We start from the raw sequence: 19,300 nt of genomic DNA on the forward strand, positions 1-19,300 counted from the left end.
GACCCAAGCCGAAACATAACATAAAGAATGTAAAAAAAATGTATGATACAATATAGTATTGTCATCAGTATGACATAAGTATACCAAGTTTGCAGTCGATACCACATTGAGAAGTGGGTTAAAATTGAGTTACAAGATTTGAGGATACAACGACAACAACAGAGTGAGTTAAAGGAATGTGTAAACAAGTAAACCCGTAAAAACAAAGTTTTTCACTATAAATCCTTTATATGCGTGGCGGCTAGAGTCTTCTCGTCCTCTGGCTTGAGATGGCTGCCACCTATGGGTCAGATGGTTGTCTGCCAGTATTAAGCAATTGGTAATTAAATATTTAATTTGTTTTCCCTAAACAGTGTAAAATTTTGGACATTTTTTTCACGAAAATTAATTGTCACACACAACGAGTCTGTGTGGAAAATGTCAGCTCGATTGGATCACGGGAAGTGGGTTAAAAAACGACCGAAAGATTTGCACGGTCGTAAGCAAGCAAGCACGCAAGCAAGCAAGCAAGCGAACTTAATATAAAGGATTTAAAAAGGGAATCTTTCGAATCAGAATCTTGATTTATCCTGGAGAAATCCGATGAGCTATGATGATCTATGAGAAATCCGACGCGCTAACAGAAAGGGTCTGTCCTTAAAACCAAACCGTGTGTAAATCCCAGATATATATTTGTTGCGGTGACAACCCATTGTGGTCCGCGTAAAAGCAAACCACATGCAGTGTAATTGATTAAATGTAGATTGTACTACCACGTGGGCGTCCTTGAAAGATGTGCAAGCAGCGGATCGCGCAATAGGGAGAGCCCCCGATTGATTTTTTTGTTGGCGAATATTCCATTTCGATCGATTTTTGGAGAAGCGCTGATGTCTCCATCGTCGACGATGGGATAAAAAGGACAGGCGAAGTGTTTCAGTCGTTTTACAAATATGTGAATCGATGTTTAACCTGCCGGTGTGCTTAATCTGACACCACAACTGCTCTGAATTCCCATCAAGCCGCTCAATTCTACATCAAATCGACCACCAGGTGAGTTGTATGGATTCAACGCGTATGGTTACACCTGTGTAAACAAAAAATGTGTTCTATCGCAAATTAAGGTATGTCGGCCCACCATTCTGCACGTCTGTATGTCTATGGAATGTAATTATGCAGTTCACACTTCTAGATTTGAAGTTTTCGTGACTGCAAGGATCCATACTCTTTGGTTCTTTCGGTAAAGTCACGTCGGTGAAAATAAAAAAATAAATTAAAACTAAATTAAATCGCTGTGGTGGTCCCCCCACCTGGTGAAGGACGCTTATATTGCGCCCGAAACGTCGTGATTTCATTTAGTTTTCGCTTTATTTTATTATTATTTTCACCTACGTGACGTATTAGTGATGAGACGTGGGCGCATTGCGCAGAAGTATCCAGAAATCTACAGGAAACGTAACGGCATGCATTTTGCAGTCCTGTTATGTCACGAATCAGAATCTTTATTTATCCTGGAGAATTCCGATGACATATGAAGCTCTTTTTCACAGATGTCTACGAGGGCTGACGCTATCAGTGAAGATCAGTGAGCAGAGCGAGTCTTGTCATCTTTAAACGGACTTTTAACATGCATTGAACGTATCGTATCGTGGTAATACTAAAATGAAATCGCGAAAGCTACCTATCATACATGCATTGAACGTAACGTATCATATTGTACTCACCAAGATTCGTACGCTGCTGCGTTTGCCTGCCGCGCGAAATGTTACATATTTTACACTTTTGTCGTATCGCCATGGTAAGATCGAAATATCGTAAGTCGGACCCATCGTAACTCGGGGACTATCTGTCCACGTGCGCCGCAAAAAATCACGGCTGTCAAACGGCCAGCACATGCCTTTCCCCGACGGTCAGGAAATCGCAATTATCCGTACAAAAATTGTGAACTGTTATTTAAACACAAGTCATCACGCGACGGCTATGTTGTGAGAAAACATTCGTATTGAAAGACACGCGCAACAACAACAATGTGCGCGCACTAATTTATATGGCAACATCCGGAGGTCAGTGTTACCGTCACACAAAAACCACAGTGCGATCAAGTAATTGCTTAAGTATGATTGCGACGTTAACAATATTCGTTCAATCGACCGAATGGCAAATAAAGATCAACTGCAGCAACATCACGACGCGATACTTTTACGCAAGCGCGCATCTAATCATCAAAGAGGTCGTGCACCGAAATAGTAACACACACTTAAGCCGAGATTTCGCATGTAAAAAAAAACGAGAGCGCTGTTTTTTTGTTGATGTTCTGTACAGTTTAATAAAGGTGCTAAATAAAGGCATTAAATACATAAGAGATAATAACGAAATAAAAACGTACTGAACCCGCTGCATGCACGGGAAAGGTTCACGTGCTGGGGATCCCGTCTCCCCCCAACCTCAAGGCCCTCAACGTCACCCGAAAGGTAACATCTGAAGTCAACCGCGTCCCAGCTCTTACAAAACACTTACCATTTACCGGCCCGGATTCAGACTGTGTAATTAACGCGCTACTTATCATTCGACAGTTGTACGAACACTCTTCTCACGCACCACGCACTCGGATGAAATAACTTTACAGTGATTTAGGCTCTTTCATTTATACTGAAAATCATCCTGGACTCTTAAAGAGACCATAGAGTTACACTTTGGCCACGTCTAGTAGTTCGTTTATAACGTATAATACTCAATTAGCGGTGAGCAATCTACTGCACAATAACTTATCTGTTTACCACGCGTCGAAATGAACAAGCTCGCCCACCCCTCTCGCCCCCTGCGGAGCTCCGACTCGGGCGACCTGCCCACGGCATTGTTATACCGCGTATCGGTGACAGCCACATTTGGAATAAAATTATTTTGACAAAAGTCGCAAAATTGCTCTATTCCATTACTCCCCCAGGGTGTAACCATAAAAGCGCTCACGAACTACCAAGAAATATTTTTCATAAAAAAAAACCCCAACTTAAAATCCATACTTGTACACATCCTTGAATCCGACGTCTGCGGGAGCCTGGCCCTTACAGTCGAAGCGCTCAAAGTCTGCACTCATGACGCCGTCGCCTCTAAGCGGATCATACTGCCCGGCCACTGCCTCCTATTTATACGTCTGATGCGAGACCATCCACCCGGCCCTTCTTTCGCACGTGGCGGCACTTTTTTTTTACCTATTTTTATTTTATTTTCGGCTAATAGCGCATGTAGTTGGGCGGAACCAGCCAGCGTGCGACCCGGCTCCTTGCGAGGCAGCCGTGGCATGCGGTTGCCCAACACCTGATCGCAGGGGACTCAGGCTTAAGGGGACTCAGGCTTAAGGGACCCCCCCCCCGTGCCACGCTATAGAGACAGTTAAAACAGCACCGAAGAGAAGACATGCCAAGCAAAGCGTCAATCTCCAAGCTGGCTCCTCTTGCCGTAAGCTGAAGTTTGAGTTAGTCTTTATTGGATGCACTTTTAAAACTTTTAAATTGATGTATTTTTGTTGTGAGCCAGGCCAGTGGTAAACGGCCCACGTGACAATTGGGTTTGAGCAGTTAACTCTTGCAGACTCTGTTATGGCCGTTCAAGTTTATTGTTTAAAATGGATGTCTGAATTAAATCCATCAAGTAGTTACAACATTTTCAACAAAGCGCAATGAAACATTGGTGAAAAAATGAGTGATGTGAATGTTCGTTAAATATTTCACGATGTTTTACCTATGTAAGCAAAGTATGTAGTGGCGGGCGGGTTATGTTAAATTTAATTACCTAATACCGCATATACATTGTGCCTTAACATTATTCTACTACACTGTGCTGCACTCGCCCATAAACATGAAAAATTATGCAGTGAATAAGCCATTTCTGGGCCCTAGGTAATTATTAAACCAACACACACAGAGTGTACAGCAATAATTGGAGTCAGGAGCAGCCCAGCATCATAACCACTTGCATATCCAGCACAATGCTTCAACTTGTACAAAAGTTCGGGTAAAAACGTCGATAACAGTGTTAAAATGATCGGTGTGGTGCATGCATGAGGCGGCAAATCCAAGCCAGTGTTTACACCCGTCGGCAAACCCAGAAGGCCGTTGGACGGTGCAGGTAACAGCGCGCACATTACGAGGCCAGCAACAGTGAACACATGTACCTTGTGTGGAGTGGCATGGAGTGTGAAAACACCAGCAAACGAGTTACACAACTGAAATGCAGCAGCCTGATGAAAACGGCCTACTGGAGACCTGGGATTGACTCGGAAGCATACCGCATTTAAAAAATAGACGATTGCACTCAAACATCTGGTGCACAAAATACCATTCCGTGGTTTGGCCTCAACATTAATATCTTAGAGCACGAAAAAATATCCTAACAGGCAGCATCAGGCAGCAGCTCATTTAATTCCCCTTTCCCTTTACAATCCACAGCAATGGGCACTAAAACTGATACAGCAGTGCACACGTTCGGACAACACGGTCTCCCTCTTCTATTTCATCAGGAGGACAGCTCATTCCGGAGCCTTTGCCATTCCGCCACTGCTGCGGCTCTGTCGCTCATCGGCAGCAAGCTGGAGACGCCTCGCGCTGGCCGGCCAACGCTCAGCACTGGCCGAGGGTGTCCCCGCTGCTGCTGGCACTGCCCGTCTGTGCACGCTTGATGTACAAGTTCAGCAGTTTCATCTGAAAGTCAGAACAGGTCAGAGCAATTGCAGGGAGTGAGCTGTACCTCTGTACCAGGCACACAGGTCGATGAAACACTGAAGAGTTATAGAGGGTGATTGTGATGAGGATGAGGCGTTCACGCTTCTGACATTCTGCCGCTCAGTGCACATGTCCAGGTTGTACCCGCTCAAGGATTTTGGATGCTGCAGATGCACTCCTATCCACCGATGGCCGAAACGGTGAAAATGTCACATTCCTATCGTAAGAAAAAGTCCATCGATCTCCACCATTGGTTGATAGTCAACTTCTCTTAATCATAACATTATGCAAATTTTGGTCATGGCCAGATGTATGTATGTTGAACTTCTTTCGTACCGTATGTAGCCAACCATAGTAATCGGAGGTGTGGGGGAAGGACAACGAAACTAAACACAAAAAGCAGTTATAATACAGATAAACACACGTTCGTAAGCTTTCCTAATGGATGGACATGTACAGCCCTTCTGTAAATCCAATGGTGGTTGAGGGCCCCTCCACTTCTGTGAATCGCGCAAAAAATATTTGACTACTTTTCATGTTTGTATTGCAAATAAATAGAAAAGTGTCAATAAAATAAATGGCGTAATAGAATATATACAATGTAAGCAGCGATGATATTGCACAAGGCGAATGTCCTCTGATGTAGAGCACGCAGGCCAGTAAATATCCATGCTTGTGACGTTTTGGAATATTTTTAATGTTTTAAATTAACGTGTATGGAGGTGTGAATTCAATGAATGTTTTTCAAGTGTACGTTTCTTCACATTAAATTAAATGTTGTTATCCAAACTTACAACTTCATACTTCAGAGGAGTCTCTTATTTCTACTGCGTTGGCAACCATGGGTTCATGGACTGGGCTGCCAAGGGACATCATGGACCAGCCACAGCTGCCATTTCTACCACTGGTCACATGTAGCACATTCTGTGGTGCAAAGTCACTCGTGTGAAAGTAAACTGCATCAAACACCGAACATAACTACACTAGTGCGAGCACTTTGAGAAAATGCAACAGTTCAACAGAGTCATAAAATCACAGCAACAGAGGATTCCAGCTCGCCAAATCGGGCGAACCCCCGAAAGATTCTACTTTACATGTTAAACATCTAATTTAACAATCGTACTTCAATGGTTGTTATCGGCATTGCATCATGAGATGAAGAAATTCCATCGGGAGTTCTTGCAAAAGAAGTACACCACTACCTGTTAGACAATGGTTTCTAGAAAGGGGCTTCACAGAACTACTTCTGAGATCCCTTCAATTGCTTCCAATTCATTATCACTAAATTAACACTGAACAATTGCAATTTAGCTGGCAGAAACTTCTGTTGCACCAACACTTTAGCCAGGTCTCTCATATTGGCTACCTTTACGTGTTGTATGTGCATTAATAAAAAGGGATGTACGTATCAATACAAAAGAGCTAGGTTGCACGGGGGGGTGCCCATACGATATGGAATCGGAGAGAGCACCTTGCTGCCTGTGAGCTGTGCAAGGTGCGGCTTGAGGTCATCTCCAATGACAGAGTGCACGGCCACCAGGCAGAACACGCTCGCCTTGCGCACGCTGCTCTCTGTGTTGTCGTATCCCTGCATGCAGATGCACGCACGCACGTAAGCCCGCCACACCGGCACGCAAATTACTCGAGGATGCGGAGGAAACACGATCGCTAACAAAACCATCAACTGTCACAACCGACCGTACGTAGTTGTTCTCGAGCAGCACGATAAACGAATTGCACCGATTAATGCAGTGTTCACGACGGCATGCCCGTGGCCGCCGCACACCATCCAGATTGCATGCCGTGAATAAGAGCTTAACGTGACAAGTTCACTTCATAGGAAATCAGTGGGCAGCGAATTAGCATTGTGGTGTAGATAGAATCAGAATCTTTATTCATGCTGGAGAAATCCAATCAGCTATGAAGCTCCTTTTCACAGATGCCCAGTAGGGGCGGGTCAGAAAGTTACAACAAACAATACAAAAACAGATAGGAGTACGAAGTATATTAACAGTAAGCAAATCACTACAAATAAAAAGATCAAATAGATAAAGTATACAAGTTCAAATTGCATAATTACACCAATTCCAAAGCTTGAGCAAGGCAGCAAAACAACTGCAAAACAATCCCAGGCCACACCAAGACAGCACACAGTCCCCTGAATAAAATTGCACATTGAAATTGAACTATCGATATATATGGGTAAGGATGGAAGTCACAAATAACGTTTGCAAATGCAGTTGTATCCAGCACTAATCTTCTGCTTCAGGAGATTTATTGAAGGAAAATTGACGATGTTAATGTAAGAAACAACGGCAAAGACTTTGTCAGCTATCAAGCATCTGCATACTTCCAATTACACTCGATCTTCACAACCATTCTAATACTGAAACATTGACAGGGTAGGGAAAGGCAGTCCCAGAGTATCTCTGTGACTAATTGGGAATGGTATTCCACATTTTGTACTTCTGTACAAACTATAGCCCACATACACAGGTGGAAAGGTAACATAAAAAAATAATATCCAATCTTGTTTCATTCTAAAACTATAAGACGTGAAAAACCAATTCCACATATTTGAGCAACATAACCTTTCTAACCATCACAATTCAAGCTGATCATGACTCCTACAGTTAGTACTGACAATGGTGCTGCACGGCTTAGCATTGCTTCCACGCAAACAAACTCCAGCCAAAGCGTTCACTCGTTGAAATTCTTCAACGATGACGTACGCTCACGAGATGTGGCCTGTAGTCGCGATGCTACGATGCCAATGGTCGTACCTGCAGCAGGCCCGGGATGACTGCGGGCACCAGCGGAAGCAGGTCTCCGTGCGAAATGCGCTCCACCACCCGCGTGAGCATCTTTATGGCCGCCAGGTTCGTGGGGTAGGTGGCCGTCTGCACGATGGGACACAGGACCTGCAGGCACTGCTCAGGCTGGATCGATGTCGCCAAGGCCATGGCCGTCTCCTCTGCCGCGCGCACCACCTACACGGGGGAGTCAGGGTGGTGATATCCGTGCGTTAACGCTGAAGTATGAGGGTCAGGGCAAGTGGAGAGTATGAGCCACTTTGCTGCATATATTGGGCATAAAAGAGGACTTGCAGCCACCTCTACTATCATTAACTGTTTTCCACATATGGTACAGTCAAATAGGTCTCATTGTGAACTGGCTCCACTGTATTGGCCTCACTCGAGCAATTATAAAAAGGATAAATAAATGAAGACGTAAAAGCTGCATTTGTATGCCAAGCATATCTGAATAATGAATGCTGTGGAGTGTAATACGACTTTTAATCACTGTTACAAGATAAATAATGTGAACTTTGGTGAAAAAATGTATCTTTGCCTTACTCCATTTCTGTTAAGTTTATTGTAACTTTCTTCATGGTAATAGGCCAAAAAAAATAGAGTAACTTACAAAATGACGTAATAATATCACATTTGGCACTGCCTTCGGCAATAATAAAGTACAGTAAAACCTTGGATTGCGAGCATAATTCGTTCCGGAAACTTGTTTGTAATCCAAAGCACACGTATATCAAAGCACTCGTATATCAGTTGTGATCACGTGACGCTCGTTTATCAAAGTAATATTTATTAAAAAAATTTGCTCGTCTTGCAAAACACTCGCAGACCAAGTTACTCACAATCCAAGGTTTTACTGTAGTACTAATTTATTTTTAGTTTGGTCTTTTATATTTGTCACTTTCCACTGCCAATGCGGTTATTTAAGTTTAACTTTATAATTAAAAGTAGAATTTTTACATCATGATTTTGTGATTATTGCATAAACATTTACCTGATATAAACACAATTAAAATTGCCAGATAATGATACCACACAAAGAATGCAATTATCTCCATTTAGGATCAACTTATTTTAGCAGCAGAATAATTGCTTTATTTTTTCCTTGACTCACAGTAGGTTTAACAACCACGATAACATTGTGCAATATCACCGCAAGTTCAAATTTCCGTTGTAAATACACACTGTGGTCTGAAAAATAACCTGCATTAATTACAAACAAATATCACGTGTACTTAGTCTTATTAATTAGTCACAAACCCATTGCCATCAAGACTGCTGGGGGGGGGGTGCTAATTTTAAACGACAGAACTGAAAATATATGAATTTAAAGCTCCTTATCTATGTCACAAACTAATTTTAAACATAATTTGTTCCCACATGTCTGGCTAAAACACGAGCATCTGCTGTTCTGCTGAAACTACGGTGGTCATATTTGCACAAAACACAGCAGGCTTGCTTTCTGGTACCACCCTGTTCCATCAACCCCAGTCTGAAAAAATCTTGAGCTGCTCATCTTTATGATCTAACATACATTTCTATCATAACAAACAACCAGTGCCTTCTTTGTCCACTTCTATCCAGGCTGGCCTTGCATCGAACCAGCCAAAACCCAAATCGATGTCTTCTGAGTAACAACAGATCACAGATATCTGGACGTTAAGGGGCATTCGCAAAATACCTTCACAATCTCCTGATGTCAGAGGTGTTCTTAGCTCGTTTATGTTGGCTTCTTTTTTATATTAAAAATAAATTAACAAAAAAAACAATCTAACACCTGTTTACCACTTATTTGCCACCTGTTAATTGGTCAACTAATTCATCGCAGTACAGAACACAATGGGGCCACTTTTGAGATAACATACAACTGATGGTTTTAGGGATAGACCATGTAATTATTCAGGAACAAGCCAGGCAGCATGCCATGGCGTGAGCGACTGCCTTGCTTTGGAATTTCTGACACGTGCGCAAAGTGGTCCGGTTTGTTAACCAGTGTGCATGGACATACTAACCTTCCAGCTGACAGCCTCACCTGGCAAAAGCGATATGCTCTAGCATGCCGAGATTCCCTTCAATGAAGACACGCATTTAATAAAGGTGAGCACTAAGTACACACCATTGCAAACTCCATTGCTAACAGTGTCCCAACCCTAACCAACACTGTCAGTGTAATGACATTGAATTGCAGAGGAGCTGTTAACCCTTTACATGTGCCTGACCATAATTCAGCAGTGATAAATATGCTTCTGTTCCCCATGTGGAGCACCTAAACTGCATAACCCAGGGGAAATATAAGTGTGGGCCAGGGCCTAGCGGAAATTGCAAACTAATATAATTGTCTTACTCACATTTCTACTGTTGCTCAAGATGCAGTTTTTACTGAAAAATATAACCATGGAATAGCTTAAAATCAATCGGTAAACATTTTTCTTTCACTTCCATTCCACATATCCATACAGAATATATCTTAATCATGTACCTCTTAGTTTTTGCTCATCCTTATCCTGCCACCTTCCTGCTTGGTCTTTAATTTGCCATCATTGTATTGACATACCTTGCATACAGATCATGATGCAAGGCCGTTCACATCTACGTGAAAACAATGCTCCGATGGCAGTTGTATGCTGGCAAAGACCCCCTGCCCCTTGTGTAAACACGCAAACACAGTCCCGTGGCCGGTATTTGGTGCAATGTATTGCAAACCGAAGAAAGCTTCATGCATTTTATTGAACCCTTTCACCTACAACGGTGGCTCATCTTACAAAGAGTGGAGCCAGGCGGGATTAAAAGTGTAATCACCATAACACTGAAGAAGCCACATGCGACTGAATGGAGCTGGGGTGCATGAGGATATTCAGCAAATCCAGAACTATTTTTTTTTAGTAAAGATCAAGCCAAAATAATTTTTTTGTAAATATCAAGCCTAAATATATATATTTTTTATTAAAACAATTAAAAGTAACTGAATGTAAGATCTTTTTTTAAAGGACATGTAAATAAACTAAGGAAGTGGGAAGAAATCGAATGAATAGAGTTAAAGGGAAAATAAATAAAGTTAGGGGGACAGACCGCTCCCCTGAATGCAAGTGTAAAATTAACTCACGGCAACTTAGGGTGCGCATTTGATTCTACAGACCAAGACCCATCGTCTGAGCGGGGTATACACGTACACAGTATTTTTAATGTAAACAAAGGATGCACAAGTCCACCACTCTACACAGGTAAAGCAAATAAAACGAAAGGTGCAAAGGCCCAAGCTGACTGCTGCCTCTCCTGCTACTACCGTGAGCCCGCGTGTGAGACAGGCAGGGAGATGAACCAGCCGTCAGGTGACACACATTGGCTTTTTGACCCTCTGTCTTTGGCACCGCGATTAAGTGGCAAAATGCACATTCTGCTGTCTGCCAACTGCTCACAACGCATCTTCATTTCCTGACACTTGCCACTCTTTAAATATATATCTTATTAATAGAACAGGAATTGACACGATAACCACCAATGGAAATTAACCTCAGGAAATAGCTAAAGTGCACTGGTTGTAATATAAAACATGGGAGCATAAAAAAACATGGGCACTGACAAAGCAAATGGAACAAAAGCTGAATAATACACAAAGAAGTATGGAGAGGTGCATGACTGGAACTTCATGGAGACAAATAGCAACACATGAATCGGGAAACAAACATAAAACAGAGACAATATACCGATTCTTAAGAAAAGTAAGTGGGCTTATATAGTACACATCACGAGAAGCGATAATGGCCAATAGGTGAGACGAGATTGGCGATGAAATAGCAAAGCAGGGAACACCGCCCAGAGGATGACCACCACAGTAGTAGAGCGATGAGATCAGCTCATGTGCAGGAGTGAGATGGAATACATGGCATCCCAGAACGATGATAATGACAATGGATAGAACATGACTGACAATTTATTTATATGGGAGAAGCTACCATAGGGCTGAAGAGTGTCATCCAATGTAATGTACACTTACATGTTTTACCCGCTCTAAGAAAGATGTCACAAAATTACTAGTTAACTTCAGCAAGACGCTCTGACCCATCACACTGAGGTGCCCCTTTGACACATGATGTGAGCGTCACATGGCCGATATGTGTTCTGGACAGTTCATGTGTGATGCTGCCCCCCCTTGTTGGCTGGAAAGGTGGGATCGCCTCAAAGAACACAGGGCTGCTTTCAAGCGACGCTTGTATGCAGTGGACATAGGAGCCAAAGGGAATGCTCAGAATCTGGCACAGGGAGGTGAACATGTTAGAACAAAGTAAAAAGCGCTTTCAAAATAGGAAAAAAAAATATTCAGCCAAGACAGAGCAACATTTTTCAAGATCTTATCAGGCCATCTTCATGTCAAATTATGTAAATCGATATTGCAGCAACAAGAACAATGTTTACAAAACCTTGCATTAGGTCATACACAACAGTCGCTCGTGTACACGCACATGGGTGGAGGTGCACGGTGTCAGTTCGGATTTCTTGTTTAGAAAGCGTCAATCTCCATATTATTAGAATGACACTGATCGTTATCGATGGCAACACTGAAGGTTATTTTATATTGTGCACGTGTCAATGCAGTGTAAAGAGCACACACAAAGCTTCAATAATCAAAGGAGCTAAATTAATTCATTTTAACTGTTAACTTGTTGAAACATTTAATTCAGTATCTAGAAACCAAAACCAACTGTCATCAGGAGCGAATTGCATCTATAAAGAGCTTGGGCCTATAATTTTTGCTATTTTTCAGGAGAAGATTTTCTTAAAAGTCTCTATAAAAGTGATCTAAAAGTTCAATATAGCCTACGTTATGCCAGAAAGAAATCCATCAACTGTATTCAGGTGATTTATTCGACTAATATCGTGCAGCAAACCCTAAAATTATATTCACCCACCATGCTCCACAGTTCAAGATAAAAGCGCCATTAATATAGCGGATTGCTAAACTTAGTTTGGTGTGATGTCAGTCAGCAAGTGCGCGTGGTTTCTTGTGGGGAACGATAGTATAGCGGTTAACATGCTCATGGCCAACACCAGTGACTTTTATCTGAACTGGTCCTGGGCCTCCCCTAGGTCAATTTAGCCTGAAATTAGTACCTGCTGTGTGTAAAAATCGCCAATGGGGAGACAGAGACAGTCGGGCATGGTCCTGGCCACCCACTTGCCCCAACAGTCTGTTAAGGCTATACGGGGGATCTTTGTCATTGTGGTTTCTGGACCTTTTTACAACGTCTCCTTGAATTGCTCATGGGGACATAATTGACCAGATTCTCCCTTTATAAGCCAATGACAGATGTGGAAACCAAACCCCACACACTGGAACTTTCGATAATGGCTTTGCCTGAAAAATACCCTAAGTGTGGCTGGGTCATCTTTGTATTGAGTATCGTGATAGCACAGTCAGAATGAGCCTCTCAACCAAATGTCACTCTAAATCGACATGAATCTCGCAACCATACAAACCGCGACCTTACTCCAGGGCTGTACGTCGCAGGCGTAGGTTTGAGCTTGGACTCAGGCACTCAAAATTGGCTTCAATGTAATAATTAGCGCAGATAGCTATATAAGAGAAACCTACTTACTGCACTGCCTTCCCTAGAGCCCTAATTGCCCTGCAGGTGGGTGTCTAAAGCCGGCTGGATCTATGCATGATCCACCAACCCCTCCTCAAAATCAATGTAATATAGGCAAAGGCAGCAGCACACCTGGTGAACGTTAAACGATGAAAACACCGCTCAAAGCAAAAGACGCACCTCCTTGTGAGGGTCTTTGTGCGCCTCCAGGCTTCTGATGATGGTCAGCTCGGCATAGTTCTTGAACGGGTCGGGCCGATTGCGCACGATTTCCCGCAACACACGGAGAGCCAGCGTCCGCACCGTGTACTGCGCTCGCAGAGTGAGAACAGCATGCGCACGGGCACACACCACAGCCGATGTGTCAACGTAGAGGCTCAATGCTTCATCACTATAATTGCTATCATCAGCAGATTTAATTTGTACAATTCACAAATAAAGCACCCATTGAATGCAAAAATAGTGAATGCAAATGGATAAAATATTGTATGGAAAATGTCCAACTTTTTCACACCTTGTCATATCGCTCCTTGCCATATTCAACTTTGAAAAAGTTTAAATATATCGGTAAAGCACCCCTAATTATGGTGTTTCATGTTACGCTTCATTAAAGTATAATGCAAATTCTACTGATCTTAAACCATAACCACTGCTTGCCATTTATCTATGAATTCCACAAATTAGGATACAGATTTGTCATTTCACACCTTAAATGACATGGCAATAATTACAATGTTTCATTTTATATTGCATCACTCGTACAAACTGCGTCTCACAATTTCTGAGGAACCACAGACAAACTGGAAGGCAGCCAGGCAGTGAGCCAGCACCAACAATTGTCAAAGCTCTGTATATATCAAAACGTTTTCAGCCAATTCATGAGCGATTATACGTGGGAGGAAACTACAGGTGTTCTATAGAATATTAAATTATAAGCAGTTTTACTACCATAGAAATATTCTCTGCATACAAATTTAGTTAATGCCAATTTTGTTTTACATATAGCGTCTGTGATTATGCAAACAGATGCACCATGCAATTGAGAGCACTGGTACGTTTTGTTTGCAAACATCCAAAAGAAATAACATTTGGAGTTGCACCCGAAAATAAATGTGATTAAAGTAATTTTTAAGTTGTACTTTTACTGAAAACACACAGCCTCTGAACCGAATCCATACAGCCTCTGAACCTCATCCCGAGGTCAGTCCAATTCAGGACACAACATTCAATGGGTGATGCAAGACTACCTGCATACGGACACACGTCGGAGCTCGCGCTTCCTCGAGAGTCCGATCGCAGAGATCACACGCGAGCACTATTATCCCCCGCCCCCGCTTTACTCAGTACCCATGTAGAATGCAGGTTGCGTGCAGTTTGAATTGTCGGAGTGTTTAAGGTGACGGAAGCGAGGTGGTGTGGTGCAACGTGTCCTCACGTCCGCGTCCTTGAGCGTGTCCAGCAACGTGACAAGCACGGCCTTGAAGCTCTCGTCGCGGGTGCCCAGCGCGTCTTCCCGTGCCAACTTCAGCAGCTCCAGCAGTGCCGTGCGGCGCTCCTCCCCGCGGCTGCCGTCCGCGTCCGCCGCCAGCTCCCGTAGGATGTCCGAAACCATGGCGCACTGTTCCGACATGTCACCTACGCCGGCAAGATCGTGGGAAACCGTCACGGCTTGAGAGCGAGGGCTTACTGGCATGCAGAGCACAGGTCCAAAGCCCCCTAAATGTCAAGTGCCTAGCAACAAACAACACAATCAAAGTTGCAAAGGTGTAGATAAAGAGTTTAACCGTTTCTTGAACACGGTTATAAGCGCTTGGGGAAAAAAAATATGATGAGGGGGAATTCCAAAGCCAAGCAGTGGGAAGGATGAAGCAGAAATACAGGTGTTTTTTACCTGCACCATGCTCCAACTTCAAGTTAATTTTATTTAACCAAATGAGAGCTCAAGAGACTGGGATGGTCTCAATTACAAGAGGAGGAATATGGGGCATGAGTCTGCGAGTAGGGGGGCGATGTTATTTGAACACTATATGAATGAGACAAAACAGTGTTGTAGACACAAAAGCAAGGTTTATGGGGAATAATAATAGCCATTTTCTATGCTTTTGAGGCATAAGCAATAAGAAAATAACACTTACTACCCAGGAACAAAAATCGTGTTACATAGTGTTATATTCTGAATCATAATAACCTGCCCTGGCCTAGGAAAGCCTCATGCATCTTCGTTAATTACTTGCAATTGTGAAGACATTGTACCTTCGTCAAATACGATAGTTATAATATTTGCCATGAATACGAGTTTGAAACTAAACTTCGCTTTCTTAAACGCAACTGATATTTACAAAGCCAGTTTTTTAGTGAGACGATGTCAAGATGACACAATGTTGTTAGTGATATACCTTGACATTCTAGCGCCGGCTCCATTAGCCAAGGTGAGTCTCAATAACAACATAAACACGTGACAAACGAAAATTAACCCTCACAATTTCTAACCCAAACCCAGCTTAAACTGCTCCACAGTTGGAATGTGTGTTTACTTAAGACTCACCCTGTGTGCGTCTGTGCATGTGTAGCTCATCTTTTGTGCAACAGGCTACTTGAAATCAATAAATACTGTGTTGTGTTTTTTTCAGTGCTTGACATGGTACACAAACAGCAAAATAAATTTTTTTGCCCATTGAAATTAGCATTTTGTCTTCAAAACAAAGTGGTCTATTCTGGCTACAACCAACTGAACAGGCACCGCATTTATTTACAACAAAGCTAGAGGACTGTTTTAGAGACAAAAAAAATAGTGACCAGTTTAATTTGACTCCATCATATTAAAACAGTATTTTAAGGTGTATTTGACTTGTATGGTGAACTGATAATGCACTCAACCTCCGAGCTACAAAGACACATAAGCAATGAATAAAAACACAAAAACAAACTATTATATATTGAAAAGTTACCACAAATGTTTTGAGACCTCTCCAGATAAAGCGCTACTGTGAATGCAATTCATTTTTTTATTGGTCCACTGAACTGGGATCCATGTTATGCCCGATGAATATTCCTAAATGGTTCCAGGACGAAGTGCACACAGGAATGCTGATCAAATACGTGTGGTCCATTGAGGCTGTTCTAGCCGGCCCCACACAATCGCTGGACGTGTATTTTCACAACATAGATGTAAAGTGCCTTCATGTGGGCTGCTGAAGGGCAGGGTTCGCGGGTGTTGATCGTCGGTGGGTTAAGTGGGTGTGGCTAAGGAATCATTGTACCTATAAGGTCGTGCCCAATCTGACACCGCTGTTCATCGCTGCATCTATAGTTATTTTGGTCCTGAACTGGATTCGGCCAAGCCCTGTTAGAATGATGAAAGGGCATTGTCCTGGCTTTAGCTAGATGAGGATGGAATTGGACAGATATTACAAGAACAAGCAATGGTCATGGAAAGGTACAGAGGGTTGGCTGACACGTTCACAGCTGTGATGGAAAACTACAACAAAAACTTGAACATCGGTTGAGTGTTTGCTATTTTATTTAAGTTGAAATATCTTGTTAAATTACTCTTTGGTTCTTTCGGTAAAGTCACGTAGAAAATGTAATCAAATAATAATAGAATACGACGTTTCGGTTACAACACAAGCAACCATCATCGGATAAGAATGAATGATAAAACACAGACACGGAAACAACACAGGCAGACACACATGCAGAGAGAGACACACACAAAGACACACCGAGCGTGACACACATCAAGGAAACACAGACACAACATAGGCAGACACACATGCAGAGAGACACACACAAATACATGTTTGTCTGCCTATGTTGTTTCCGTGTCTGTGTTTCCTTGGTGTGTGTCTCGTTCGGTGTGTCTTTGTGTGTGTCTCTCTCTGCATGTGTCTGCCTGTGTTGTTTCCGTGTCTGTGTTTTATCATTCATTCTTATCCGATGATGATTGCTTGTGTAGCAACCGAAACGTCGTATTCTATTATTATTTGATTTTATTTTCTACGTGACTTTACGGAAAGAACCAAAGAGTAATTCCTGCAGTCACGAAAGCTTTGAATCTATTGTTACATTATTTATTTTATTTAAGTATGGCCCCTGAAATGTTTTCCTCCTCATTTGAAATTAGTTTTTTCCTGGGATATATATTTTTTTGCTGTAGAGATATTCATAAACTTCCTGCACTTATATTCTTGGTTCTTTCGGTAAAGTCACGTAGAAGGGAAATAACAAAAATAAAACAATAAAATTATCACGACGTTTCGATTGCAACACAAGCAATCATCATTAGGTGTGAAACCCACAGCAAAATGTTTGTCAAGAATATGAATCCCTGCAGTCATGAAAGCTTTAAATCAAAATTCCTGTACTTATTTTTGTGATTATGTATCTATCACACTATGTCGTCATCTTAGTCTTTGGGTCTTTCGGTAAAGTCACGTAGAAAGGATCAAAGAAAATATCAAAATAACAAAAAACTACGACGTTTCGATCGCAACACAAGCGGTTGTCATCAGGACCCTTTTCCTGATGACGACCGCTTGTGTTGCGATCGAAACGTCGTAGTTTTTTTGTTATTTTCTTTGAACCTATCTACGTGACTTTACCGAAAGACCCAAAGAATGTGAATTCCTGCAGTCAAGATATGGTGTCATCTTGCTCTGTAAAGGCTATTAGTGATTTACAAATAAATAACTTTATTTATACATACTTTAAAATCAGATCCATCTGACTTGATATAACGCTAAACATAATACATTACATAAAATTAATATAAATTACCATTACTAGATTTCGATTTAAAGCTTTCGTGACTGCAGGGATTCATCTTCTTGGTTGTTTCGGTAAAGTCACGTAGAAGGGAAATAATAAAATAATAAAAATAAAACATAATAAAATAATTTTCACGACGTTTCGGCCACAACGCAAGTAGCCGTCCTCAGGTGAAGAACAGGTCTGTCGGAAAGACAGCGCCTGAATGAACACCACCAGGCTCGGCAGCGTATATTTAAGCTGGGTTGGAGGGGGAGGAGCGCCTTGACAAAGGAATTTGCATAATTCAAATTCCTTTTTCATAATTCATGTAATTACCAGCGAAACATCGTACTCAAAAACTGTAAATGTTGTGGATTCACTCTTCCAACACACCGGTGGGCTAAAGTAGTGAACTATTTGTCTTTTGTCAACGTGACACTTTTTTGCCGATGGCCGTGTCGGATAGTGGAGGGTTACAACACATTTATAAATAGCGCGATCTAACCCAAAAACGTTTATTATGAATAATATTGGTCGCGAAAGCCTACGTGTTAACGATTTGGTGTCTTTATTTATTTATCAGCATTTGAGACAAAAGGTAAGTTTAATTTATGCTTCTACATTATGGTAAAATATAAATTTCTCGGTGGTTTTCCAGATATTGTATCGATTTACAATAAATTTCAACCCCAGTGACAAAAAGCAGAAGAGATTAAAGTTTCAGAGCAGTGAATTTAAACAAATTGAAGGTCATATTCTTGGTTCTTTCGGTCAAGTCACGTAGAAGGGAAACAATAAAATAATAAAAATATAAAACAATAAAATTATCACGACGTTTTGATTGCCACACAAGCAATCATCATCAGGTGTGAAAACCACAGCAAGAACATTTTCTTGCTGTGGTTTTCACAATAAACTTTTCTTGCTGTGGAGAATTTTATTGTTTTATATTTTTATTATTTTATAGTTTCCCTTCTATGTGACTTATATTATTTTATTGTTTCCCTTCTATGTGACTTAACCGAAAGAACCAAGAATATGAATCCCTGCAGTCACGAAAGCTTTAAATCAAAATTGAAGGCCAGTTATATACAGTGCTACAGTGACATGAAGTGAGGTGTTTTATGACGTAGTTTTGTGCAAGAATCACTGCCATTAATACAGTGCTACAGTGAAATGCAGTGAAGTGTTTGATAACATACTTTCGTGCAAGATTCACTGCCATTAAATTTACACAAGATACAATGATACTCTGCAAACATTTTTCGTAAATATTACAGCTTCCGTCCTAGGACGAGGTAAACACGCGAGTAATATCAATAACCAACAAGGAAGGCAGCCATGCAGCACACAGCTTGAGGCATGTCAATTTCTCCTCTTTAGGATCTATCATTAATTCCCTTGGTTAGTTTGAGCATTTACGCTGAATTATGATACTTTAAACAGTCTGGTGTGACCTAAG

At 41.7% G+C, this 19,300-nt stretch overlaps 1 protein-coding gene across 32 annotated transcripts in view; it reads right to left on the reverse strand.

Annotated features, from left to right (window-relative positions):
- Positions 1-2,275: 2,275 nt before the first annotated feature.
- Positions 2,276-19,300, reverse strand: part of LOC144931758 (CLIP-associating protein 1-A-like) — an 85,264-nt gene continuing 68,239 nt past the window's right edge. For all 32 annotated transcript variants that reach the window (XM_078856018.1, XM_078856072.1, XM_078856056.1 and 29 more), the window contains 5 exons: positions 14,525-14,724; positions 13,270-13,398; positions 7,478-7,684; positions 6,166-6,282; positions 2,276-4,673 (listed from right to left, as the gene is read on the reverse strand). In XM_078856018.1, coding sequence (XP_078712144.1) covers positions 4,593-4,673; positions 6,166-6,282; positions 7,478-7,684; positions 13,270-13,398; positions 14,525-14,724 — 734 coding nt within the window. In that variant the 3' untranslated portion in view covers positions 2,276-4,592. The remainder of the gene's footprint in view (positions 4,674-6,165; positions 6,283-7,477; positions 7,685-13,269; positions 13,399-14,524; positions 14,725-19,300) is intronic.

This window comes from Lampetra fluviatilis, chromosome 1 (genome assembly GCF_964198595.1).
Source record: "Lampetra fluviatilis chromosome 1, kcLamFluv1.1, whole genome shotgun sequence".
NCBI lineage: Eukaryota > Metazoa > Chordata > Hyperoartia > Petromyzontiformes > Petromyzontidae > Lampetra > Lampetra fluviatilis.